This window comes from Vanacampus margaritifer, chromosome 4 (assembly GCF_051991255.1).
Source record: "Vanacampus margaritifer isolate UIUO_Vmar chromosome 4, RoL_Vmar_1.0, whole genome shotgun sequence".
NCBI classification, from domain to species: domain Eukaryota; kingdom Metazoa; phylum Chordata; class Actinopteri; order Syngnathiformes; family Syngnathidae; genus Vanacampus; species Vanacampus margaritifer.
Genome location: NC_135435.1, coordinates 16,302,317 through 16,328,281, shown reverse-complemented (window position 1 = coordinate 16,328,281; position 25,965 = coordinate 16,302,317). Strand labels below are relative to the sequence as shown.

Below are 25,965 nucleotides of genomic sequence, written 5' to 3'. Positions count from 1 at the left end.
GTTATTTTCTTAACTTGAGGAAAGTATGTTGAATCAGTACTTTTTTCTTACGCAAATAACTGTACTTCTACTTAAGTAGAGTGTGAGTACTTTTGCCACCTCTGGTTCCCAAAATAATCAATTCGGTAGTCTCTTCTTGGTTGCAAGCTTAAACGGCAAACACAAACTCATTTACTAAAGAATGTTTAAGATAATGATGAGATTTGAAGAATATCGTTAGCTACATAGCATAATTGCCTACACAATCTTTTACATCACAATATTAGCTAAAATACCATTATGGTTTACGCAATTATGCTATTAAGCTAACAATATAGCGCTACCCGAACGGTTTATTGACAACTATGCTATTGTGTTTTTTTGTTTTCCAACTTTCAAAAATTACTTTGGCAATTATACTGTATATGTACTTGAGGCGGGAATTACTTTTTTAGCCGCTAGCCACGGCGTTGACAAAATATTGAATCACTCAGCGCAAATATGCAATAGAGTTTAAGCGAACATTCTTTTCTCAGCCCAAGTTGCTTCACAACTCAAATCAACAACTTGGCGTGACTTTCTCCAGCTGTTTCTGCATCTCTATCCTCCTCCCACATCCAGAAACATTTGCGATATCGCCCCGCGCTCCGGCGAAATCTTTTGTCGCTCTATCATTAGCGTTTGGCTGTCAGCTTTCTTGTGAGCGGGAAGACCACACATGCAAAGGCTTCACTTTCACCTTTCCCCACTGATGCTTCAAATGATTGACAGCAATCTTAGTTACCTGAAATGAACATGTTACGAGCCAGTGATCAGCGTAAACACACGCGCTGCTTCTACTGCTGAGAAACTCTATCATCATTGTGGACTTTTGTTGCTAGTAATTCAAAATCTGACATTTTAATGGTGGTTTTGGATTATTACCTCACCAAGGATTTCAAAAGCTTTTGTTTTAAGCTCAACTGTTCTTTATGAGCATGTAATGCGGAAAAAAGGAATACAATGAAGGTGCACGTTCTAAATACAAGATGTCACAATTTTACTTTTGTAAAGATACTAATGGGCTTGTCAAAAAGGTTTTAGTTCTACTGTTATAAGTTTTTCAAAGTTCTTGACTGACTGCATTTTGCATGGTATAATTACATTTAATTTATTTTCTCAATTTTAAGATGTGCATCTTGTTTAACCTTCACTTTAAAATAAACAATTGTAATAAATAATAACTACAGCAACATACTGAGAACTGTTTGTAACAAAATGAGTTCACCAAAATAATAGAGGCAGCTCTCAGTTCTACACAACTGCATACTAAAACACAATAAAATATTGTGATGAATTAATAGGTCCAAACTTAGCTGGTTGTTAAATGTTTAATACTATGAATGTCAAAAACTTTTTATTGACGACGTGGCGTGCAAAAATATGGCAACTTTTATTGATATGCAAACACATTTTAGCGCTTAGTGCATTAAAATATTTTAAAAAAGCTAAATCTGTTCATTTTTAACACGATTTTAGTTTTCCACATGAGTGTATTGCTTTTTTGGGTTTGTTTTAATTGATGTGCAGCTTTTATGTGTTTGTTTTTTTACACCATAATAAACTTTTTACTCATCCAATGTGCACTTAACATCAAAACCAAGCTTTTACTCGACAAAATGTGGACTAATTCAAACTTCCACCCTCTCTCTTTTTTTTTTCTTTTTTTTTTAAGTGCGCTTGCCAGGTTGCAGCGCGCTGGTGCGAGTGAAAGAGTCGCGAGTGAGCGGCGCAAGGTGGACCGACTGACCTTGGTGTACTTGATCTCCGGGTTGGGCACCGGCGTGGGCATGAGATGCAAGGATGCCATGAGAGCTGCCGGGTCGCTCTTCACCTCCCCGGGCATGTGGATCTCACTAGAAGTCATCGCGGCGTCGCTTCTCGCGTGTCTTTTGCGTCCCCCCACGGCCGAGAGAGCGAGTAAGTAAGTGAACGCTGCTGTGGACTTTGGGCTTTTCCTTTCGTGGGTTTATAGCCAGGTGTCAGCCGAGGCTCGCTTTCATTGGGCCGACAACAGAAGGGCTGGCCTTTCTTTTCCTCCACTTTTTTTTTTTTTGCAAGCTAACTCTCCACACCACACTAGTCCACATATTTACATAAAGTTAAGGAGGAGGAAGACGCACCACACCCACTCGTCGGTGATTCACTTCTCATCACTTCACTTTCCATACCGTTTGCGCTCAAAATTCCACGGAATTAGCGTTTTCTTCTTCTTTCTTTCGCTCCCCCCGTGCGTGCATTTTTAATCTCCCACTTCCACGCGCACTTTCGACACCTTCATTGTGTGCTACTATTTCCTTAGTGACACGGGGGTGCCAAACGACCACCGACCTCCCTAAAATGTCATGTAAATGACCACTACCTCTACACTACTACTAAAGTATTTACTCCTGCAGGTGATAATCTTCCACACGTAGCGCCTCCATCCAGCCTCGCAATAAACATACACAAATAGTGGACCCCCCCCCCCCCAAAAAAAACTCTACTTCTACTAATACCACATTACTTTTACCACCTTTTATATTACTCTATGGGTGGAGTAGCCAGTAAACCAGTAAGACTACTGCTACTTTAAAATACTCAAGTAAAAGTTAACAAGAAAAAAAAAGGCTTCCAAATAATTACTTGAGTACAGTAACTAAGAATTTGGTGAAAAACTACTTAGGTACCATTAAGTTTCAGTTGTTGTTGTTTTTTTTATATCTCAAATAGACAACATGTCAAATATAGGAATAATGTGTAACTTATATTTTACTTGCTAAACATTTTATATTGTAATACGATATCATTATAACCACAACAATAAAAGATAATAAAGGCAAATTCAGCCACAAGAAATGCACTTACATTTAATTTTCTTTGTTTACACTTGTGAAACTCACAATAGACTCACCAAGTACATGTTACTTAAAGAAACACTGTAGATTTTTGAAATTTTTCAATGTTCCTTCATTTTAAAACCCCACTATTAATTGTAATAATGTGCACCCAAAAAAATCATTTTTTTAAATATAATCATCGGACTACTAATCGCTATTTATATTACACTGGTTGCGCCTCACCTTACGGGAGGCTGGCATGTTTTTCCGCCATCTTTCTGCTACGGATATCTTAGCGAACGTGGTAACTGGTAATAGGCTTGTGAAGTGTTGTCTCTCTGAGGCACCGTAGTGCGCATGCATGTAGGTAGTTGCATTGTATTAGTTCACCACTAGATGGCGAAATATTCTACACACTGTCTCTTTAATGTAGCAATCTTAGCAATGGGTTGTCTCAAATTCAAAGTGGACTTCTTGTAGCATGAATTGTCAACAGGCAATAAAGTTATTTCAAGATAAAAATACAAGTAGTCACAAAGTAGCATATAAGTATGTTGCATTAAATCTACTAAATTAAAAAATAACAGACTAAGCACTAAGGAACGTTGGTTTTCGTCCATTAGTGTAATCGTTACTAACCGGGTCAAGCACTGATGGACCTCTCTGTCCGTCACTGACGGTCGTCCATTTTGTTGATGAATGAAGGACTGACGGAATGCCCACATTTGTGGTGACGAAGTAATGACTGAAGCGTGATTAAAACAGAATGACGCACTGATAAGCACATATACAATTCCAGACGCTACTCAACGCTAATTCGGCCACCTAGTAGTAAGTATTTGACAATCAACTCGTTTCTGCCATTACTGGTGACGCCATTCTCATTTTCAGCTCCTCTGACAAAAATGCGCTCTTCTTCTTCCACATTTAGATATAACGTACAAGGGAATTTGATTTGAAGATTTTCATGCAGTATTTCTGTCTTTATTGCAGGCACGGTGGGATAACTCATCTTTGACCACCCCAAAAGGGTTGAAAGCTAGCTTGCTTATTTATATCAACATACATGTATATCAACTCATTTTGAGGTATTTGAGGACACGCTGACGAAGTTACATCCAATTTGTACGATACTTACGAGAAGAGTAGATGACCACATTTTTTATCATACCATATTTATTGTTGATAATAGCCTTCTTTATTCTCCAAGACGGCGTTTTCGTTTTTGCCCATACCTTTCCTGCTGTTTGCCTGGCTTTTTTCGCAGTACCCAGAGGAGATGTCGCTCGAGGGTCGTAGTTGCCCTCCTGGGCGCCTGCCGTCTGTTGCTAGTGAAGGTGTGGGCGTCCGCTAGCCGAGTAGCTTGTGAAATTGGTGCCTCTTCTTTAAAATTCCGTCAACATTTAAGGAAGCCGTGACTCCTTAAGGTCTCAGCTTCATTGTTTTTGGTATAAAAAAAAACGTGATCACGTGGTATTGTATTGTTTTGAGTGTGAAACAATGGGTCATTTTTGCCCACTTTGTGAAGTTTTTAAAATGTCATAATTTATTTAATTCTTTACATATTGACATTTTTTAACACCATTTTGTTCAGTGTTTCTTTGTGACATTGGTTTTGATGGTAGTAATTATAATAATAATAATAAAATTTAAATATATATATTTTTTGTCATATACCTACTAGCAGTAGCCTACTTAAACTACAACTATAGGCTAGCCTTACTACTACCATTACTTGAGTGCCACTGAGAGAAGACACATGCATGTGTAAACTTTCATAAGTTCTAGCAGATAACGAACGTCTGGAGGATGAAGATGAAATGTCCCAAAGGAGGCTTGTTGTCCATCAGCACACGATACCTTTTTTTTCTTCTTCATCACCCCCAAGCAAGAGTGTGTGTATATGCGCGTGTGTGCGTCCGCGCGCGTGCCCGTGGAAAACTTCATAGAAGAGCACGCATCCACTCAGTGACAATGACGAATGCATTGCAAACGCAAGCGTCCTCAAACCTGTCGCCTGAGCGGGCCGGGGTGACAAAACGCAGCCGGCACTGCTAAACGTATTCATGGAGCTCCCTCTGTTGGATGGACGCGGCCCTCGACTAGGAAACCTTTTTTCCCCCGTCTCACCAAGGAAACGACATCGCCACTAACGTAATACGTTAAAATTGAGCAAAAACAATTCAGACAATGCATACAATGAAAATAAAATACAATTAGGTATGCATGTATTTTTTTTGGTTTAAAAAATTGACTAATGAAAGATTTGAAATTGTGGAGATTCATCGTCATAATAGATGCAATGAAACGCTACTATTAGTTTCACACAGAGCAAAGAAATAGTGGAAGAAAATACAAATAAAACATAGCTACATTCCTTTTCAGCCATCCATTTTCCATCTATCCTCATTAGGGTTTGCTGGGCATTAGGGGATGTGATAAATAGTTAGCAAGATGGTGTGAAGAGCTGAACATTTTGAATCTGTCAGCAAGGAAGAGTTAAATATGTAAACTATCACCTTATTTGAGAATTTTACTGTGCGAATTTGAGAATTTGTGGCATGTGATAAATAGTTCCCACGATGAATGAGTTGAAGATTTTGAAGTTGGAAATGTTTGAATCAGTTAAAAAAAAAATGTGGAAAGATGAGGTAAATATCGCTGGCATCAGGACGAAACCTCGTCATAATTTTTGCATATTTCATTTTTTAAAATGGCTTGCTGCCTTTAATGATGCATGCAATGTTTAATGGTTGAAAAAAGATGTCGTTTTGGGGGTCTCCTAAAAAGGGACAAATCTGGAGGTGGTTTTGGCCCGATGCCAGCAATATGTAAAATAACAATTCATTTGGGAATTTTACCATAAAAAAAATGGGAATTGAGGGCATGTGATAGTTCCCAAGATGTCCCGAATGAGCTAAAAAGATTGAAGTTGGAACCAGTTAAGAAATGTGGACAAAGACACTAAATAATCCTATGTAAAATGTCTCCTAAATTTGTGAATGTGGGTAAAAGTGTGAAATGTTGGAAATACGGCAATTATTGTAATGTGGAAAATAGTTCTCAAGATGATCTAAATGAGCTAAACCGTTTGAATTTGAAATGATAACGTTGAGGAATTTCCTCGCACTTTCTCAAAATTTGGAGACAAAATGGACCATTTAGGGGGCAGTCAAATCTCTTTTCTCATTTGCTGACACCCATGTCACTCACCACACCAGGCCCTACTTTTTGAAGCCATTCACACTCAAAGTTACAGATCCTATAGAACGACGAAATTTAATGTTGTGTTTACAGTAATAATATAAAATAAATTTTGCCCGATTAATTGATGGGATTATAAGTAGCATAATCATTTCTAAAATCATTAGGTATAGCTTTCTATAAAAAAAAAATCAATTGCTGCAGCCTAAGTGGGCTTTTAGTTTAGTTGTAGCGAACTATTAGGTTAAATGCATGTGCATTTAATCTTTGTTTGTTTTTAAATATTTATTGAAGGATCATTTCTAACTTCAACTTTGATGTGCATGTACTTTGTAACATTTACTGTAAGTATTTTTTTTTTAATTCCCATATTTAAGCACAGTGCCACTGCTAATGTTTAATTAAACAAGGCATAATTGGCTTGCATAAATATTAAATACACTTTAAGGAGAAAATAACAATGTATGGGTGTTTTCACCCACTTTGGCTGCCGTTGTTGGTCCTGATGGTGGTGTTTGGTATGGTGTCAAAAGGAGTCCCCCCCCCTAGTGGTGGCAAAGGGAGGTGCATCCCGCCGGGCCTCTGGCATGGAGTGGGAGGCGGCAACCTGCAGCGAGCATCGTCGCTTCTCGTCTCGCCTTCTCGTTATGTGTTTATTGTGTGGAAGGAGCACATAACGGGACGAGGGGAAAATGGAGAGTGAGTGCCGGAGGAAGTGGAAGGCGAGATTTGCCCTGAGGCGAGACATCTTGAAGGAGTTCCTGGCGGAGTTTCTGGGGATATTTGTCCTGATAGTGAGTAGCTGTCCCGTCTGCCTGCGTGCACCTGTCATTCAGCTTAAACCGCCGCTTTAAGGCTACTAATTAGGTGTCTGTCTTCCTCTCCTGGGACTCTGCTGTCTGTCACATACATGTCTCTATTAAGACACATTGCGCACTTTGATGTGGAACAAGTTCTGCAGCATCACACTTTTTCAAATTACATTTCGTATTTTTGTGAGCCCCCCCCCCCCCCTACATCATTTCACCTCCACCTGTCAGCACCTAAGTTCAATGACTGTGACCCATTAGTGCAGCCTTTTTATGTGTGGATGACTGCTCTCCCTTTGTTTTGTCCTAACTAAGTGGGGGGATTCTTTATTTTGCTCGGCCAAATTGTGGCTGGCAGTTGGCGGCTGTTGTTAGACAAGGGGCTAGTGTTGAGGCTGCCTATAATTGGAATGGTGGAGGAAAAAAAACAATGAGCAGCTTCTCGTCCCTGTGTGTCTCGCAGCTCTTTGGATGCGGTTCAGTGGCCCAGGCTGTCCTGAGCAAGGGGGCTCTGGGGGAGCCCCTGTCCATCCACCTTGGCTTCACTCTGGGACTTATGATGGCCGCCTACATTGCAGGCGGGGTTTCAGGTAAAAGCACCGAGACATGAAGTTTGCATTCACATCCTGAATAGGTGATGGAGGAAGCAAATGGCTGCTGCGAACGCCCATGAAAACCTACTAATGTTAAAGTGACATAGCGTGCCCCCTCCATAAAAATAAGACAATTGGAAATATGAATAACTGGGGAACTACATGTCCTGATCAATCTCATCGGCCGTCTGAGACATCATCGGTCCTGTGTAGCCATTGACATGCAGGTTCTTCAAATGTGACGCAGTTATTCTGAGCCTTTTGCCAACCACTGTACTGCATGCGGCACATAGTGAAATTATCCCATTTCACTTAATTTGTCTAAAAAATATTATTTATTTAATATAAATATTGTATCTTTGCTCACCTCTCTATGCCAGTGGCGTACGGTAACACGCAATAAATACTCTTCCATCCGATGGCAGAAGGTACAATTAAACTGTGGAGGGTATCCCAAAAGTCACTTTTCTATTTTGCTTAGAAAAACTCTCAAGTCTAAACTGTCAAATGAGGATGGCTTCAGGTCTGTCCGAACGATACATGGATTTTTATTTTTTTTTTAAAACGGGGGAAAAGCAATCGCATCGGGACTTTTGGGATACCCAGACATTTTTGGTAGTGTGCGGTGAGATATAAGTATATTGTAATTATAACATTTTATTTATTTATTTATTTACACTCTTTAAAAAAACATTACTTATTAAAATTTACTTTGTTCTTGAACTTTTGAAAAAAAAAATATATATGTATATATTTACAACATACGATGTATTCTCTGGTGAGCATTGCCCCACCCCACCTCCCCCAAAAAATCTGATCCATTCCACAACTGGATTATATCAGAATGTACAATTACAGATATCTTATCCTGATATTTAAATGTAAAAACCAAAGTAGCCCTCCTTCAGAATGATATAAAAATATTATGAAATCTAAGATCTTAGAGCTCCCTGTGGGTTTGCAAAACATCAATAATGAATGTCATTAAATTTTAAACTGTAGTTAGACTGAATGTGAAAGGTTTTATTGTGATGGCTTGATCAATGCTAGTCATTTCCTTCACTCAGAAGCAATAAAGCTTCAATTGAACCAAGGAGAAGACGTTATGGCTTGCAGTACATGTTTGGATTGCAACTTTCAAAAGTTAATCACACATCAAAAATCCCATGAATGTCTGCCTAATCATTTGTTCCTCCCCATAGCTAAAAATGCCTAACAAAACAAAACACAGTGACAGTTGATAGATACAAGGCACAGGTAAAGCGTAATAATCACAGAATGACAAATAAGGTTAAACATTTGCCTTATTAGAGTTGTAGGTGACAATTTGGACCCTTCACCACTCAATCACATGGTATTTGTAGGCTATGTAGTGACAGACAACCATTCACACTCACATTTACACCATCACTGAGTGGAAGTCCAGCGAGTGAACCACTAAACCCGTACTGACGTATATTTTTTTAAAACAATGAATAATGCCAATTAGCACGCGACAACATTTTAGATATAATTCTTGTATTGGCTTTGATAGCTTGCTAGCTAGCTTTCTAGCTATAGAATAGATAGATAGATATATAGATAGATAGATGGATAGATGGATAGATGGATAGATGGATGGATGGATGGATGGATTAGAAACATCCTACAGCATCCATGTACCGTTAATTCATTATTTCATAGTATCACTTTGCCATTTTGCACATCTCTTTCTTGCTATTATTACTCTATTAATCTTTGTAGCTCTTTTAGCATTTGTTGTTGATCGCCATTACCTTACTATTAGACACTTCATATATCTAATAACTCTCTAAACTTTGTACATTTGTGTTTATGTCCAAAATGTATAGTGTATTTTTTTGCATTCCTACAAGAGTGACTCCAACTGTGAGAGACAAATTCCTTGTGTTGGCCCGTAAGCATTCTGATTGGGATTCGGATGTAGCGGATGTAGAAGCCGGTGTAAGTGGTCCACACCCAACACCTTTAGTTGACTAAAAAATGCTTTCGCTGTCTAGTTGCTCACTCCGTGGTTAATGAGAGTAGTAGTGGTAAGGCTTGAGAGGACAAGGAGGTTAATATATGGAGAGATTCTGCTGCATGACTGGGCCATTGGGCCCCGGGGTCCACAGCACAGTGGGATGCTTCTGTGGGACGACATGTCTGAAGATGATCATAGGTATTGGACTAATGAGCTTTACTGGGGCATGGGTCTCCAGAGAGGAAGGTAGGGGGGTGGGGGTGGGGGGGTCAGGTGTGACGAGGCTGCCTTTCAAGGCTTCCCTGGCGGGGAGGCCCCCGTCGCCGAAGAAAACACAATTGTCTCCTCTTTGTAGTCCCCCATTTTGGACGACGGCGGAGCGCAAGTGTGACACATCCTGGCCACTCTAATAACCCGCGCTCTACGTGTGCCTTAAGCCGCTTCAGCCAGATTATGTCACATGCAATTGGGCCCGCCGCTTCTGGCTGCTTTGTCGCGCCCGGTGTTTGTGAACAGAATGGGGAGACGAACAATGGCCGCATGGTTGATACCCCCCAGCGGTGTCACCACAGAGAGGTCAAAACGAAGATCCCAGAGTGTTAAATAAATGAGCCCACACTGTCAGCGCAGGCCCACAACATTTGGATGGAATGTTGCTCACTCGGCCCCTCAGCAAGCTGTTTGGCCATACTGTTTTCTTCCGTCCTTCGGCCTTTTGGATGCTTGAAGTATCATTCGACTTCCCTCGACTGTTGGGCGTGTTAGCAAAATGTTTCCACATCTCACGTTGTGCATTTTTTCTTAATAAGCTGCGGACGAGCAAAGGTGCCACCTACTTAAGCACATTGGGGCTTTGGCCAGCAGATGCACAGACTGCTGCATGAAACCGATCCACTTCTTTGACCTTGGGGGGTGGGGGGGAATAACCCAAAATTTGTAATGTTTTGTACAAAACCACCCAGAAAATTACCCAAGTAATGGGTCAGTCCTTTTTTGACCTAAATTGGGTTATTTTTGACCCAGCAGTTTTAAAGGGGAAGTTAAACCCCCCCCCCCCCCATTTTTTTTTTTTTGGGGGGGGGCGGGGGGCAATAATATGGTCTATGCAGCCCCACTAGTCTAAATATGGTATTCTGGTTAACATTGCGTTAGGGGAATATGAGTTTTAAGCAATAAAATCCAGCTTTAGAAAACAGGTGAGCTATGATTGGTCATTGCCTGAGCCCTGAGCAACTGTGATGTCATGTTCCGTTGACAGCAAGTGGCAAAATGGCCGCCCCCTTAGATGGATTAAAAATGGCTGGATTTTGCTTCATGACTCATATTCCACAAATGTAATCAGAATGACATGTTTAGACTAATGAGGTCACATTTAACATATTATTAACAATAAATGTTTAAGGTTGACTTTAACACAAACACAAATCAACACTTAATTGAGCTTCTCCTAACAAATGTTATAATGTACTGAAATTGACTATTTATGCTACAAAATGGTAGCAAATGACTACTTTGTCTAAATGAAGCTGCTCAACTCACTTCAACAGTTCATGGCACTAAGATCCCACCAGATGGCGCCAGACGCCAACAAGATTTTTTCGTTGGCCTCAGCACAAAAACAGTGACAAACAGAGGATCAATTAAAGGGAGAGTGTATAAAACAAATTGCCATCTAGTGGTGAACTAATAGAATGCAACAACGTGCAACAATGTGTTTGAAGCACATGCACTATGGTGCCTCAGAGAGACAATACTTCGCAAGCCTACCACCAATTACTATGTTTGCTAATTTAGTTTCCTTCCGGTATCTGTAGCAGAAAGATGGCGGCGACACGTCAGCCTCCTGTAACGTCAGGCGCAACCAGTGTAATAAGATTTGCGATTATGAAACCTACAATTATTTTTATTTTTTTAAATGTACGTTGATGTGATAGAACATATTTTTTTGCATATAATTTAAATTTATATATATGTATATAAATATATATTTTTTTATATATATTTTTTATTTTTTTAAATAATAAATCCGCGAATACCAGACAGTGAATATGTGAGGGTTCACTTTGGCGATGGCTGCCAAGAGTGCATCTCATTTACTAAGTGGAAAACACCCAGTCATGTCGTTTTTGAAGCCACAGAAGTAACCCCTTTCTAGACAGAGCAATGATTGTGTGCTTTGCGGTTGTGTTGCTGCAGGAGCCCACGTGAACCCTGCAGTCACGCTGGCCATGGTGATGCTGGGAAAGACATCCTGGAAGAAGTTTCCCGTCTACGTGGCCGCACAGTTTTTGGGGGCCTTTGCTGGGGCCTGCTGCGTCTATTTGTTGAATTATGGTGAGTGAAAGGGTCCCAACACCCACACAAGGTACAGTGGAACTTCTTCAGAACCACATCTGGTGTGTTCATATTTGGAAACAATTATTATTTTTATTTTTTTTATTTTTTTCCTGGAGAGCTCAGTATTGTTCATTCGGTAATTTTACCGATTTGACATGTCATCATCATTGCTCTCTCTTTTAAAAAAAAAATGTATTTAAAAAAAAAAAAATTATTTATTTTTATTTTGTATGTGGGTGAGTATGTGTATGTGAATGTGTGTGTGTGCGTGAAACAATTCTTACCGGAAAAAATATATATTATTTTTTAATAATTATATAATAAATAAAAAAATAAAAAACAACTGTGCTTTCTTAAAAATTGTGTGTTGGACTATTTTTGTTTGTTGGTTATGTTTACTGAAAAGTGAAAACATTTACTTGGGCAATTATGCTAATAAAATATTGATATCTTTCTGGAATTAATGTTCCATTTCCTATGAATGATTTCCACCCTGAAATTTGCATTTTGCCATTTCAAGCAGCTCTTTTACTTCATGTGCTACTACTCTCATAGATGCTTTAATGGAATACAGCAACGGAGAATTTATTATTATCGGGGAGAACGCCACAGCTGGAATATTTGCATCTTATCCTGCAAAACATCTCTCGACGCTCAATGGATTCCTTGACCAGGTAATAAATTCAAAACATGCTATATATATATATATATATATGGGAGTCCTGAACGTATTCATTTATTTATTTATTTATTCATTTATTTATTGAATTTTTACTCTTTGCTCTTGCTTTCCAGTTGGAATTATTGATGGTGACAAGTGCAAACATCGTTACGCAATACTGACTGTACTGTATGTGGAAGCTACTAGAGCATGCAAAGATGCTTGAGAGCATACATACTGTGAGCTCATGGGTATAAATGTTAACGCTGATGGGAATTGTTTGCTGATGAGTGAACAATTGCGCACAAAGCTGAAAATAGACATTGCGTGTCCTGGTATACAGTATGTGTAGGTTGCAACATTAAAGACCATAAAGGAGGATTTTTTTTTTGCCATATTATCATTCTGTTTTCTGGTTTTAATGTAAACCAACATCTGTTTGTCTAGTTTAAAGCTGCTGCATAAAGACATAAAGCAGGGTAAAAAGGGAAGCCATGTAATAAGCTTAAACCAAACAACAAAGGGTGATCACAATTTAAAAGCATCCTCTTAAAAGTGTCAGTTGTGTGTTGTTATGACGGGTTGACCGCTTGTGTGCTTTGTCAGGTGGCAGGAAGTGCTGCGTTGATCCTGTGCATCCTGGCCATAACGGACTCGCGGAACATCGGCGCCCCCAAAGGCATGGAGCCTCTGTGCATCGGCCTGATCATCCTGGCCATCGCCGTGTCCATGGGCTTGAACTGCGGCTATCCCATCAACCCTGCACGAGACCTCAGCCCGCGACTCTTCACCGCCGTGGCCGGATGGGGATGGGACGTCTTCAGGTAATTTGATTTCACCCACACATAAAAGAAAAGGGATTTTTTTAAAAAATGTATTTGTTGTGTGTTTAGAAATTTGGGCCGTAAAGAATCGGATGCTATTAGCACAGGTGCGATGCAGTGTTGTGGCCCTGGCTCACTGCTTGATGACACTCCCACAATCAGGCTGGGGGAGTAACGGAATACATGTGCCGCCATTACGTGATCAGATTGCAAAAAAATCTGTATTCCATTACAGTTACAGGAAAAAACATGTAATTCGATTACAAGTACATTTTTTAAAAATGGGGATTACTTCGAGGGATTACAATTTTTATGATGAGAGAGAGTGAGAAAGAGGGTGATATAATATCAGGGGCACATTGCATAGAATATATATTGTGGTGATATTTATTTTTATTTTGTCTTCATGAGCATACTCAATATTGGAGTAATCTAAAAGTAATCCAGTTACATTACTTGTAACTGTAATGGATTACATTTTAAAAGTAACACTCCCAACCCCTGCCCACAATGCATTATTGCACATCACCTCATGAATAGCAAAATTCACAGCCGCCGCATCGCTTCCACTCAGACTCTCTTTGTTATTAATATTTCAAAAAGCACGTGTGTATTTTGTGCATTTTCAAACCTTACTGTGGTTGTCAGGAGAACAGGGAGCATTTGGCTTCCAGTGATATGAAATATTCAGTGATTTTTATCTCTGAAACGATGCCAAAGAGTCTTGACCCGGCATTTAGACATAACTTCAAACTCCTGCTCTCCACTAAACGGTTTTGAGAAAATGCTTCCTGCACTGTAACAAGAAATACTAAAAGCCAACATTTCGTAATACCCTAAAATATTTTCTCTTTCTGATCATATTGATCAGATAGCAAAGCCTCCTGGCCACACAGTTACCGACCGGTAAACTTGAATTCCAGCTCATACCATGTCCGTGGAAAGTTGGAGCGCACATTCATCTGGACTCGTTTAATGGACGACATGTTGGTGTGTCAGTCGCACCAGACTTTCTAAAACCCTGCTGGCAACTTGCCACAGAGGTGCTTTGAACGGCCAATGATAACGTAGCGTTAACACTCTCCAGGTCATGTTGTGTCATCATCTAAAATTAAGTCTGTATTATTTTGATTTGACCAATGAGAAATATTGACACCAATTTTTATTCAACATTTATGAGGGGAAACACTTGAACAGCTGGATAGATAATGTGAAGGCTATGATGCAAGGCTGACTTCCACGTTAATCACCATATGGCTTCAAAAATATGTGCGCACACATGCACATATAAGATCTTACTTCGACCTCCTGTTGAACATCTGCACATTTAATCTTAATCCATCCATTTTCTGCCATTTCGCCGGGGTCGGGTCACAAGGGCAGCATCTTACGCAAGGAAGGCCAGCGCTGCTCCCACATGCCCGAGCCACCTCATTTTTTGGCTCTTCTCCAATGCAGAGGAGCAGCGGCTGTACTTGGACTGACTCATGAAAATATTCTCCAATTATTGCAAAATGAGGAGAAGATATGGACGTTTTTAATTTGTCCACCCCTCCCTTTGTATGTAACCCTAATAACACGGTCTCCCTACATTTCTGTCACAGGTGTGACAGTGGCAAGATTATCATAGTAAACGGAAACTAAGGAAATAACTAACTAAAATTGCAAAATAAATAAATAAATGTATTCAATGAAATCCAATAAAACGTGTTCTTAAAAAAAAATTAAAAAAAAAAAATTTTTCAAAGCTAACTACTTGAGACTAGATTTTACATTTAGAAAAGTTACTAAAATTCCCAGTAATTACAGTTAAAGTATCAATGAATTTTATACATAAGTACGGGAATCATTTTGGTATTACTGTACGGTCGTATAGAAGAAAGAAGGTCTTGTGACTTTTTTTTAAATATTGCAATCCCACACATACATACATCCATTTTCTTAACCGCTTATTCCTCGCAAGGGGTGCTGGAGCCCATCCCAGCCAATCCATCTATTACAAAAAAATGAAACTAATCCTAAAGATTCCAAAACTAAACTAAAACAAAGCATTCTCGAAAAGTAAAAAATAACAAACCCACTCTAAAAAGTAAGTAAAGCTAAATACATTTAAAATGCAATATTAAAAATGAAATCTAACTGTAATAAAAAAAAAATCCAACACAATTACGACCCTGCACTTGATCATGTAGTTTTGCTCAGTCTGTGATTTTGTTTTGATAAACCACAATACAAATTGTGCCTTTTCTTGAGGAGTTGACATTTTTTAGAAGTTTATTGTCATCCCTCACCGTTTACTTTTTGTTGTCTCACTGTATTGTGGATTATTTTTTTTGTATTATACATATACATACCAAATATAAATAAACAAACAAGAGAGCAAAAACAACAGACCCCTTTGGGGATTGACCACTGGTGTAGATTTGTGTGAGGAAAAAAAATGAGAGGTTTACGTCCAACAGTGACAATTTTTTTTTTTTAATTGTAAAAACCAAAGAAAAAAAAACATATAGACACAAAAACAGTATTATAAAAGGTGCTTTACATCAGCAAAAGGAATGTGACGTTCCTGCTGAATGGATCAGAAGTTACTCTTTATCGATACCCCCCACTAAATATCTACTTCCTCTTACTCAATTAATTATTTGTAGCTCTACTTTTTACTTTTACTTGAGTAAAAGTAAAAAGTATTTTTCCATCACATACTTGTGTGTAAATTGTGTGCTGACTGTTACAAAGTGAGTCAGTGTCCTGGACAGATCACCTTAAATGAGGCGGCGCATAAGTGGATAATCCAGTGGCATGCCGCCTGCCTGCCTACAGCGTTGGACTTCCTGGAAGTCTCCAGGAGGGACGAGACAGCCGCTTGTTCACTTTTCTTTTCTTTTTTTTTCTTAAATAAACCTGCATGGGCTTTCACTTTGCTACAATGCTCAAGACTAATCGCTCACTTAAAAAGTCAGCCAGAGTGACAATGAGGACGCATGCAGCAGCAGACACAGAGCTGCTTATTAGAAGACTTTACTTTAATCGGGGATAAAGACGAGACGCTTACCTGAGCCGGTCCATACTGACATCAACATCGTCACAGCGGAAGAGTGGAATGGTTTTGTCAGTGATCACATAAATTGTGTATTGTTATCAAATATATAGTGGGTCCATAAAGTTGCTTTACAATTTGACACATTTATTACAAATTAAATTAATAGCCAAAGCTGTGAAGTTTTTTTTAATTGATTTATTATTATTTTTTTTTTATTTTTTTTATTATTATTTTTTATTTTTTTATTATTATTTTATTTTTATTTTATTTTATTTTTTATTTTTTTATTAATCTTGGCACCAAGATGCTATAAAATGGTGACATTATTTTTATATTGGTCACTACTTTTGTCTGATAAAAACAAGTTACAGTGGATAGCTTCCCCAAAAATATGAATACATGCAAAGATGAATTTGGGCGTATCGAATGGTAATTGTGTTTTCTTTCTGTCAGGGCTGGAGGTTGCTGGTGGTGGATCCCTGTGTTCGGACCCATGGTTGGCGGCGCAGTGGGAGCCGCTATTTACTTCCTTTTCATCGAGCTGCATCATGCCGAGCCTAAACCGCAGGAAGAAAACAACGGCCAGCAAAAGTATGAAATCATAACTTTGTCGTAGAACCAAATGAAATAAACGCCTCCTTATCAAGTGGAAGAAACCTACGAGTTCTCACGGCCAATCAATGAAGAAAGGCCAATTAGGATGAAGAAAAGCAACAGCATTATTTTATAAAATAATTTGCTACGCTGTACTTTATTTTTTATTATTTAAAAAGTTGAAAAGTCCTTTGTTGTGGCTGAATTGTTAAATGACAATTGACAGCATTTCAAGGCATTTACTACAAATGAAAATGTTTATTTAAAACAACATAAAATGTATTAAATATTTGTTTTTGTTTTTATCACTGTAGTAAATCTAGATAACGTAGTTATTTGTTTTTGCAAAACTGAACATAGATCAGGCTATTATTTTAATATCGTCCTTGCACGTGATCCATGTATGTATTTATAAAGAGTGCATTTAATCTATATATTCTTTGGAGTATTTACACAATAAGATCAATTCATTTTCTTTTAAACAGCATGATCATTAAATATACTCTCCTTACTGTAGCTATTGCAAACCTAAATATGTAGATTTGGTCATGCGAGGTGCAGTCAGTGGAACTTCCACACAATCCGTTCCCATGTTGGCCCACAAGTTGTGCAAATTTTAATACTGGAGGAAATAATGCGGTCACATTATTTTGTCCAGCTATAAAAAAAATGTACAGGCAAAGTTTTTAAGTACAATTGTTGCCTACTAATTTTAAATATACACACACATAGATGCAAACACGGTGGAGTTAACCTTCTATTTTCTTCTATATTATGTTTTTTTTAAGTTTCTTCCATGGTTCATTATAGGCATGGAGCCCGCCCAGAATCGTACGCACAACCTCTGAACTGTGAGGCGGACATTTTAACCAGTAGCCCACAGTGAAGCTAACCACTGTAAAATTTAAATAAAATAAAGTAAAAGTATGAACCCTGTGGCATTTTATAGTCATTTCTGGATCTGGTTAAGACAAGTTGTGATAATTAATTGTTGTTGTTGATTTATTATTATTTTTTTATTAATGTGGGATAAACCCCTTGAGATGCAACATCTCGTTTGCATGGGGGTCCCACACAAAAAAATACAACAAAGCAATCTATAATGACACACCACACAAAAAGATAAAACCATATCAAAGAAAAGAAAACAAAAACAAATAAACAAATAAAATACAATAACACTTATTCAATTAATTGTATTGATCATGTTCTAATGAGAAGTCAGAGAATGTGATATGGAGGTTCCACTGTATTGGAATGCATTATAGTAATTAAGGGTTCAACAGTATTCACTCCCCCCCCCCTTTTTTTTTTTGCATATGTTCAAAGCTGTGTCAGTAGTTGGAGTTGTTTTTCTTTCATTCTTCTTATTATTGTTATCATTATTATTATTATTGTTGTTGTTATTATTATTATTAGAAACTCCCGCCTTAAACGATTCTATGCATGTCCCTTCTTTTTGTACTCAAGCAACCCTCAAGCTATAAAGTCAAGCCGACACCTAAATCTTATGTGATATATCGTTACCGTGTCAATAAAAAGCCTGTCATTCTGTAATAGTTTACGTGTATGTAAGAAGTATTTAACACATGTATATTGTATGTATTGACTTGACAGTATATGGTCATGAATTCCCACATGAAGGTGTTTTTATTTGTTGTTTGTTGTTACATGTACGTATAAAGTTATTTTATGTGTATACAAGTACAGTGATTGCCAACAAACGGAAGCAAACAAAAATAGACTGACTTGCCATTAAAGCTCTTTTGCTGATCCCTCCTGACAATAATAATGTGATAGTCCTAATGTAGATCGAAACAATCTCATTAATGTGGAGCGATGATGGAAGAGCAGCATTATTTATTAACTTGTGCACTTAATGGATATTTAAATAAAGAATCACGTTTTAAAGTTCATATTTATTGACTATCTCACAGTAATGGTGTTGTAGTGATTTTCAAAAGGAGGTGAAAAGCTTGCTTTTTCCTTTTGGCACACCCAAAATGTTGATGCATTTTGATGCTATGTATCGACTGGAACTGACATCAAAGTGCCCTCGGGCTCGCATTGCGATCTTCATGTGACCAAACCCAGAAAATAGGTGACCCATGACCTTGCAACACAATCCTAAATTCACTTTGATATCAATTTCAGTCAATATGTAACATCAAAATACACCTTTGACCACGTAATATTAAAAGTTTTTTTTTTTATGTTGAAACAACACTTTATTCTTGTAATTTTTTTGTGTTTTATTCTTGTAAAATGAGTCTCCTAACAAACAAATGTGTTCCCCTTATTAATTCTTTATCCTCACAAAATTTTCTGAATTTGTTTGCCATAAGAATAAAAATATTGTTTTCATCATGAGTTTCTCACTAATAAAAATGAAAATACAACTTTATTATTACGATAATAAACTCATATTCTTATAACATACAGCAAAATAAAATAAAAAACAATATGTTAAAACCATTTTGGGCACTTTCCCTTGTGCCAGTGATTTTTTTTGTACCGTATGTACTGTATGAAAAAGGGCCTCCGCACCGTTCCATAGATGTATTGATGAATGCATTAAACAGCAGTGGTCTTAAGACAGAACCTTGAGGAACTCCTTGAAGAAAAGCCACAAAGTAGGTAGTACAACTGCATCCATTTCAGGACATTAACAGATACTTTGAAATGTGTCAAACAAAAATGCCTTGACAGCCTTTGGCACTATTAGTCGATCGAGGAAGTTAAGAAGTTTCCTGATGCACAGTTCATTTGTGTATAGTGCTATTATATAAAGCTTATATAAGATGGATGAAGAGTGCGGTTCAGTTGTCCCAAGAGTGCATCCTCAGCTCATCTAATAGTAACGACCTGACACTATAACAACTATAACAGTTTGTATGAGCTGACTTTCACTATCCTTTCTTGATATTTGCTGAACATCCTTTCAAGTAAACGCAAGCAATACACGATTACACACACAAATGTTTGAACAGTATCACTTTGAAAATCAAAGGAAATTAATTTCTTTTGTTATGCATTTGAACATGAATCAAGCCACTAATCTAATACGCACTGTCATTCATGCCTGTGCTGAAAATATGATGAAGAGTTCTGATCAGCTCAAAGCGATAATAAGTCATCAGAATCGTTTGTTTTGATTTCACCACTGTGTTCCTATTTCAGTAATACAGCTCGTCTGTTATGTCTGATCCTTTTAGTGCTAAATCACTTGAAACGAGCATTAGCGCAAATATAGCAAAATAGCATTAGCACAAATGCTAACGCTATAGCGACATTCATTTTTTTTTCTTTTTCTTTTTTTCTTTCTTAGTTTCAATATGTTGTACGGTGACCTTAAGTGTCTTGAAAGGCGCCTATACATTAAATGAAGCATTATTATTGCAATACAGTATATAGTATTATACTTTTAGTGCCATTTTGTTTGGTTGTGCCTTGGCTCAAAATCAGTTGGTATACAATTTGCATAACATATCTAATCGATTTTAGCATGTTAAACAGGAGGTGAAGAGTGTAAAAAAAAATCTCTGATTTAGCGGCACCTCTTGTGATTCTTGAAGGGAAAAAACTAGAGGCATCTAATTGAGGTTTTATGTTCTTGTTGTTCAAGTAGATGAGACAGCAAGTATTTTTTTCTACGTCTTTTATAGTGGAGGCCATTATTTGGGGATATGTGGGATAAAAGCGAGATCGCATTGCAGTGGCTGACTTTTGGCATCTTTGCCATTAAAACCATTAAACTCATTAAAGAGGCAAGCATGAATTGACCACAAACTATTAAGCAATACAATGAAACATTTTGCTGGATGTGGATCAGTTATGCTTGTGGTAAAAAAATATATTTTTTTTAAAGATACGCAAAGTACGAAAGAGGTCTTCACGACTTGGGAAGCCGTTCAAGCATTTATTAGGCTGCACTAGTACAATTACTAGCATATTATTTATTCCACTACGAATGCCACTTTTGGCCTATTAGTATGCAATTAAGCCTTACTGAGCTACAGTAGTAAGAGTAGGGTCTACTCTAGTAGGTTACTAGTACCTAAAAAAATGCCTACTAGTTGGGCCTAGTAGTGTTACTAGTGTATATCACTTAAGTTTACTAGTAAAGTTTAATTGTGTACTAGTAGGACAAAAGTGGCGCAAGTTGTAGAAAAATGTGACCAGTAAGACAATTGTTCTACTAGTGCACTGAATTGTCTTGTTTGTGACAAAGACAGCTTTTTGGAAAGTTCATGTGCAGTACTAGTGCATAAATGCTCAAGCAGCTTTTCAGCTTTATACGATATCCTTGATATGCAGCTTAACTCATTAACTGCCATTGACGCCTATAGACGTCAAAAATTCATTTTAACAATTTCTATCAGTTTAACATTTTTTTCTACTTTTGTTAGAAAAGGTATGAAAACGTAGAGAAAAAAATTGCACATTTAAAACAGATATAAAATTTGTTATTAATCGTGAGATAACTAGTGAAGTCATGTGATTAATTACAATTTTAAAAATTAATCACCTGACGCCCCTAATTTTTAAGAATTTTTTTTCTTTTTTTAATCGTGAGTTAACTAGTAAAGTCATACGATTAATTACAATTAAAAAATGTAATCACCCGACTCCCCTAATTTTGAATCTTTTCTTTAAAAAAAAAAAGATTTCAAAAAGAAAAAAATATATAAAAAATTAAGTGTGTCAGGCGATTAAAATTTGTCATCGTAATTAATCGCATGACTTCACTAGTTAACTCACGATTTTATTATCAGTTCTGAATATACAATAAAAAAATTCTAGGTTTTCATACTCTTGTTAACAAAAGTGGAAAAATTGTTAAACTAATAGAAATAGTTCAAATGAATTTTTGACGTCTATAGCCGTCAATGGGAGTGAATGAGTTAAAGTCCAAGTAGGGAAGACCAGGGCTAGTTGTATCACGGGTAAGTTGTCACATTGCAATTTTCTTGTCCACCAGAGGGCGCAACGAAAAAGTGGAATACTAGTTTTCTTCTTATAAATGGTCAGGGTTTGTGTATTGTCTGAGATGAGAATAGCAAATTGTGATCTGAGATGAGTGCCAGTGATCTGTTTTGCACAACCCAAAGTAAAAAAAAATCAACTTCATATATTTTTAAACAGGCGTCGTACATAGACAAATTCTAGCAGCAAATCATGTAGACTCATTGGAGGAGAGATTCAGGCATCTTGTCATCCCTCAGTCACTGCTCTGTTTTAAGATTTAATCTAGAGCAAGAATTAGCCAACATGGGGCAATATTTTGGGGCAACTTGTCTCAGTCATTTTGGGGTTTGTTGTCACATATGCAAAGAATGGGCCAATGAAAAATGCACCTCTGGCAACTCGGTTTACATATGCCAGAATTGCCCTTCACATGATGAGTCTGATGAGTGAGGAAATCAGTTTGCTCGGTTTTGTTTCATTGTTTAAAAATTGATTTTCCAGTTGTTGAATAGGAACTACAAAATGCCCACTTGTCAGGACTGGTTTAAGTTTCATGATGAACCATCCATCAATCCATTAACCGAAATGCTTTATTTTTTTTTTATTCAATGTAATCTCAAATTTCCAGGGAAGCAAAACAGGCATTTGAAGGCTGAGAGCTATGACCCATTTCCTACGACTTTAATCTATTTCATAATATTTTATGTTTGACTCAATGACTATCGTAAATTTTCAAGATCAATGACAATTTCTCTAACTGTTAAAAAAAAACAGAAGATGGATAATTTTGTCCTTGTTTTATCAAAATCCAGTGTGACATCTTACCCCATATAGCGTGACAACCTACCCATTGGTGGGGCAACATGTCACATGTTCACTCCCTCTATTCGATGGCTTATATCTCTGCACTGACGCAAAGTACGAAAATGACACAAATACAAACAATATACCTAAGACTTTGGTCTTTCATCTGGTATACATTTTGTTTATATATGATGTATTGATTCAGAGAACTAGATAAAAGTATAAAAAGTGATACAACTTGCCATGGTCTCTACTCCCTACTAGTAATTGTCAAGGTCCAAGTACTGGTAATCGTCCTCACTAGTAGGACAACTACGTGTTACTTGTGTGGCCGAATGTAGTTAAAATCTGCGTGCGACTAGTGAAAAAATTCAAACTTCAAAAAGATTTCCATATGCAATTTTGCTGCTTTCACATAATTCCACCAATATTACTATAACATACTGTGTGGGATATTACTTGTAACTATTCACCTGAGAGCAGCCTTGTTGTGTGACTCACAGCAAAGCCAGTGTATGTATTTTCTCCCTGAGATGTGTGCTTCCGGTGAGACACCGTGAAGACGACAGAGCCCCACGTCAGCACCTCCATCTTCCGGCTGTTGGTGGCGGGAGGGGGGGGTGGGGGGCACCTGCACGCTGGAGCCGGCGCAGCTGCGCGGCCTCTCGTCCTGCGGCTTCAACGCCACTAATCCCCCCATCATCATCACTCACGGGTGGTCGGTAAGGTCACGCCGCCGGCCGGCTCGCTGTGAAGCGTGACGGGGAACGACTCACTGCCGCTACACCTGCGAAGTTTAATGAGGCTCGTTCAAAAAGATCACAATGCTGACTTTGGATCGGATTATTCATTTAACCGCTGTAGCTTTATTATCGTGCTTGTAGTTCTGAGAGGTTGTAATAATTTGTGGCTCTCATTTAATGCCTAAATTTGGATGTATATTTAGATGGATGTATTGTTATGATAACCGTACTATTGGAAACAAGATGAAGTTCAGTTCTGCACGACTGTAAACGGCAATCAAAGCAATAAACAGGCACATAGTGCACACATATTTGGGGGAAAGTGCTCAAGCAAGCAAAAAAAATAAAATAAAAAATGGCACTAAATTATTTATACAATTTTATATTATAGGATTACTATTATTTTATTAATGTATTAATTTATACAATTTTATATTATTATTATTATATTCATCACTCTTTTTTCTTTCAAGTTATATTCCAAGTTTAGTTATTGTACACTGAATTTTTTTTGCTGCGACTTCACAATAAAAATTGGATACGTTTTGCATGACTTTCACAGTAAAAGATTACAGCACTATACTGCCAAATGCACTCGCATCAATTGACTATAATTTCACGTCTGTGATATTGCAATGCATTGTAAAAGCACAACTGTATACTGTAACTTCGCAGCTGCTACAGGCCTTGTGATATAACAGGATGTTTTTGATTGCAGAATGTTACTGTAAAATCACAGTTAAGTGCTGCAAAATGCAAGGATGCTGTAATTTATACAGGTATTCATTGGGATTTTACAGGGGAACTTAATTTCTAGAAATTACTGTAAAATAATACTGCTTAATTATTTTGAAATGCTGGTGTTTTTTTTTACAGTGTAGGCAGTGGTTATGCTTATTAGGAATGGGCAAATGAAGCTTCATGAAAAACTTGTGCTCTTAGTTTATAGATGTAGTGGAAATGCAATCAATTTCCATTGCACTACCTTTATCTTGAAACCAAGAGCACCATCTAGAGAAGTAAAATATCATAAGCGCTTCATGAAGCACTTGTAACATTTTTTTCACTCCTCTAGATGGCGCTCTTGGTTTAAAAAATCGAAAGAATTACTGGTACGTTTCATAGAGAAATCATGAAGGCGTGTTTGTGCAGCACGATTCTGGGTGACCTTTGACTTTTGCACGGGTCTGGACCGCAATCCGCCGGGCAGCTGAAGGCACGTCGCCATCAACAATGCCAGGTTGGTGGACGCCATTCACAGCGATGCCTCAGCGTGGGCATCAAGCAAGCTGTGGCTCATTATGACCTCCATCCCAAAGGGGGCGACTTCCAACCGGGATGCCACCTGCACAACATCTACCAGCACGCCTAGCAGAACGGACTCGAGAAGACTAAACACCGGACCCATCAAAACGTTGGCTACACCAGATGACATCTACACTAATCTCTCACTCACACAACTACACACTCACACAGTGGCACAAAACTGTCAGGCTTCTGATAGAAAGAAAAACAACGTCCTGAAAAGCCTACTAGAACATTTATTTGGGGCAGAGATTAAAATGTGTGCTGTCTCCCGTTTAACATAAGTTTGAATATGATTGATTCATTCTGGACACAACCTCATCCAAGTTATAAGAGGGTGTGCACACTTGTGCAGGTGCACTATTTACTGTTTTACATCACCTCTTAAAAATAATTTTAAAATATTATAATGAGGGGGGGGGGGCTGATTTTTTTTATATCACAAAATCGGTCATTTCAACCGGGGTGTGTAGACTTTTTCTAGCCGCTACACTGTATATAATAAAGAATGAGTTTTTTCGGCTTCTTACGAGAACAATACGGCAAGCTTGTTGTATTCTTTTTTTATTTTCCAAATGAAATATCGTCATGTGCTGGTGTAAATGTGCAAAGGCAAAGTGAGAGAGGAAGCGCTGTGTCGCATCCTCCTCTGTTGCTCTGTCATAACATTGTTTTTTCTTAATTGGTGCCGCCACCTCAAAAAGAGATTTGAGGAGCCTGGATGCGCTGAGCCCGTTCATCTTTGCTGCTGTTGACAGATTCTCCTTATGTGCGTTGGAGCAGATGAATTTAATTCTCTCCAGCTGAGCGCGAGTGGCTCGCCGATTCATGCTGTTTTGGTGCCTCTCGATACAAAAAAAAAAAAAAGCATCCACATGAAATGACGGCTAGCGTCACATTAAAGTATCTGTCAAGCTCAGCACTTAATTAGCAACATGTGCCTTTCCTTCCTGCGCTCTCACCGGCCGTCAGAGGCGAGCTGTCTCCAGGGAACGCAGTCACGTGATGACTTGAAAGAGGATGTGACAACGTGACCGTGTGACAGGTGTCAGCCTTGCACAACAATTATGTCCAACTACGTGCATCTTGATGTTGTTATGAAAGCCATTCATATTGCTTATCAGCGCCCAAAGCCAGCTGCGATCACTACTTTCAGCTGTGCTGCCTTGAGATATGAATTTACAGTAATACGTTCCATCACTCATGCACAATTCAAAACAAGTCAACTCTCCCCCCCCCCCCGTTAAAATGAATGACTAATG

General features: G+C 38.1%; 2 protein-coding genes and 1 long non-coding RNA gene across 3 annotated transcripts in view; 2 read left to right on the top strand and 1 right to left on the bottom strand.

The window, feature by feature from the left end:
* The window catches only part of aldh1a2 (aldehyde dehydrogenase 1 family, member A2), a 33,883-nt gene extending 31,907 nt beyond the window's left edge, over positions 1-1,976 (bottom strand). Inside the window, exon 1 of the mRNA XM_077564366.1 lies at positions 1,769-1,976. Within this exon, the coding sequence (XP_077420492.1) occupies positions 1,769-1,885 (117 nt within the window). The 5' untranslated portion in view covers positions 1,886-1,976. The remainder of the gene's footprint in view (positions 1-1,768) is intronic.
* A 4,638-nt stretch (positions 1,977-6,614) lies between these two features.
* Positions 6,615-18,794, top strand: aqp9b (aquaporin 9b). Its single transcript, XM_077564340.1, has 6 exons — positions 6,615-6,835; positions 7,314-7,440; positions 11,621-11,758; positions 12,317-12,435; positions 13,029-13,246; positions 16,743-18,794. Exons 1-6 carry the CDS (start codon positions 6,734-6,736, stop codon positions 16,903-16,905), a joined length of 867 nt encoding a protein of 288 aa, XP_077420466.1. The 5' UTR covers positions 6,615-6,733; the 3' UTR covers positions 16,906-18,794.
* Positions 18,795-23,292: 4,498 nt separating this feature from the next.
* LOC144051042 (uncharacterized) lies at positions 23,293-25,057 on the top strand. Its single transcript, XR_013293984.1, has 3 exons — positions 23,293-23,377; positions 24,551-24,638; positions 24,718-25,057. It is a non-coding gene; the product is annotated as an uncharacterized LOC144051042 (long non-coding RNA).
* Positions 25,058-25,965: the final 908 nt, after the last annotated feature.

Excerpts from the sequence above, each read along its gene's own strand:
- aqp9b (XM_077564340.1), top strand. The coding sequence starts at position 6,734 with ATGGAGAGTGAGTGCCGGAGGAAGTGGAAGGCGAGATTTGCCCTGAGG. Across the intron at positions 11,759-12,316 it reads CGTCTATTTGTTGAATTATG|ATGCTTTAATGGAATACAGC; the intron begins GTGAGTGAAAGG and ends CTACTCTCATAG. Across the intron at positions 12,436-13,028 it reads TCAATGGATTCCTTGACCAG|GTGGCAGGAAGTGCTGCGTT; the intron begins GTAATAAATTCA and ends GTGCTTTGTCAG.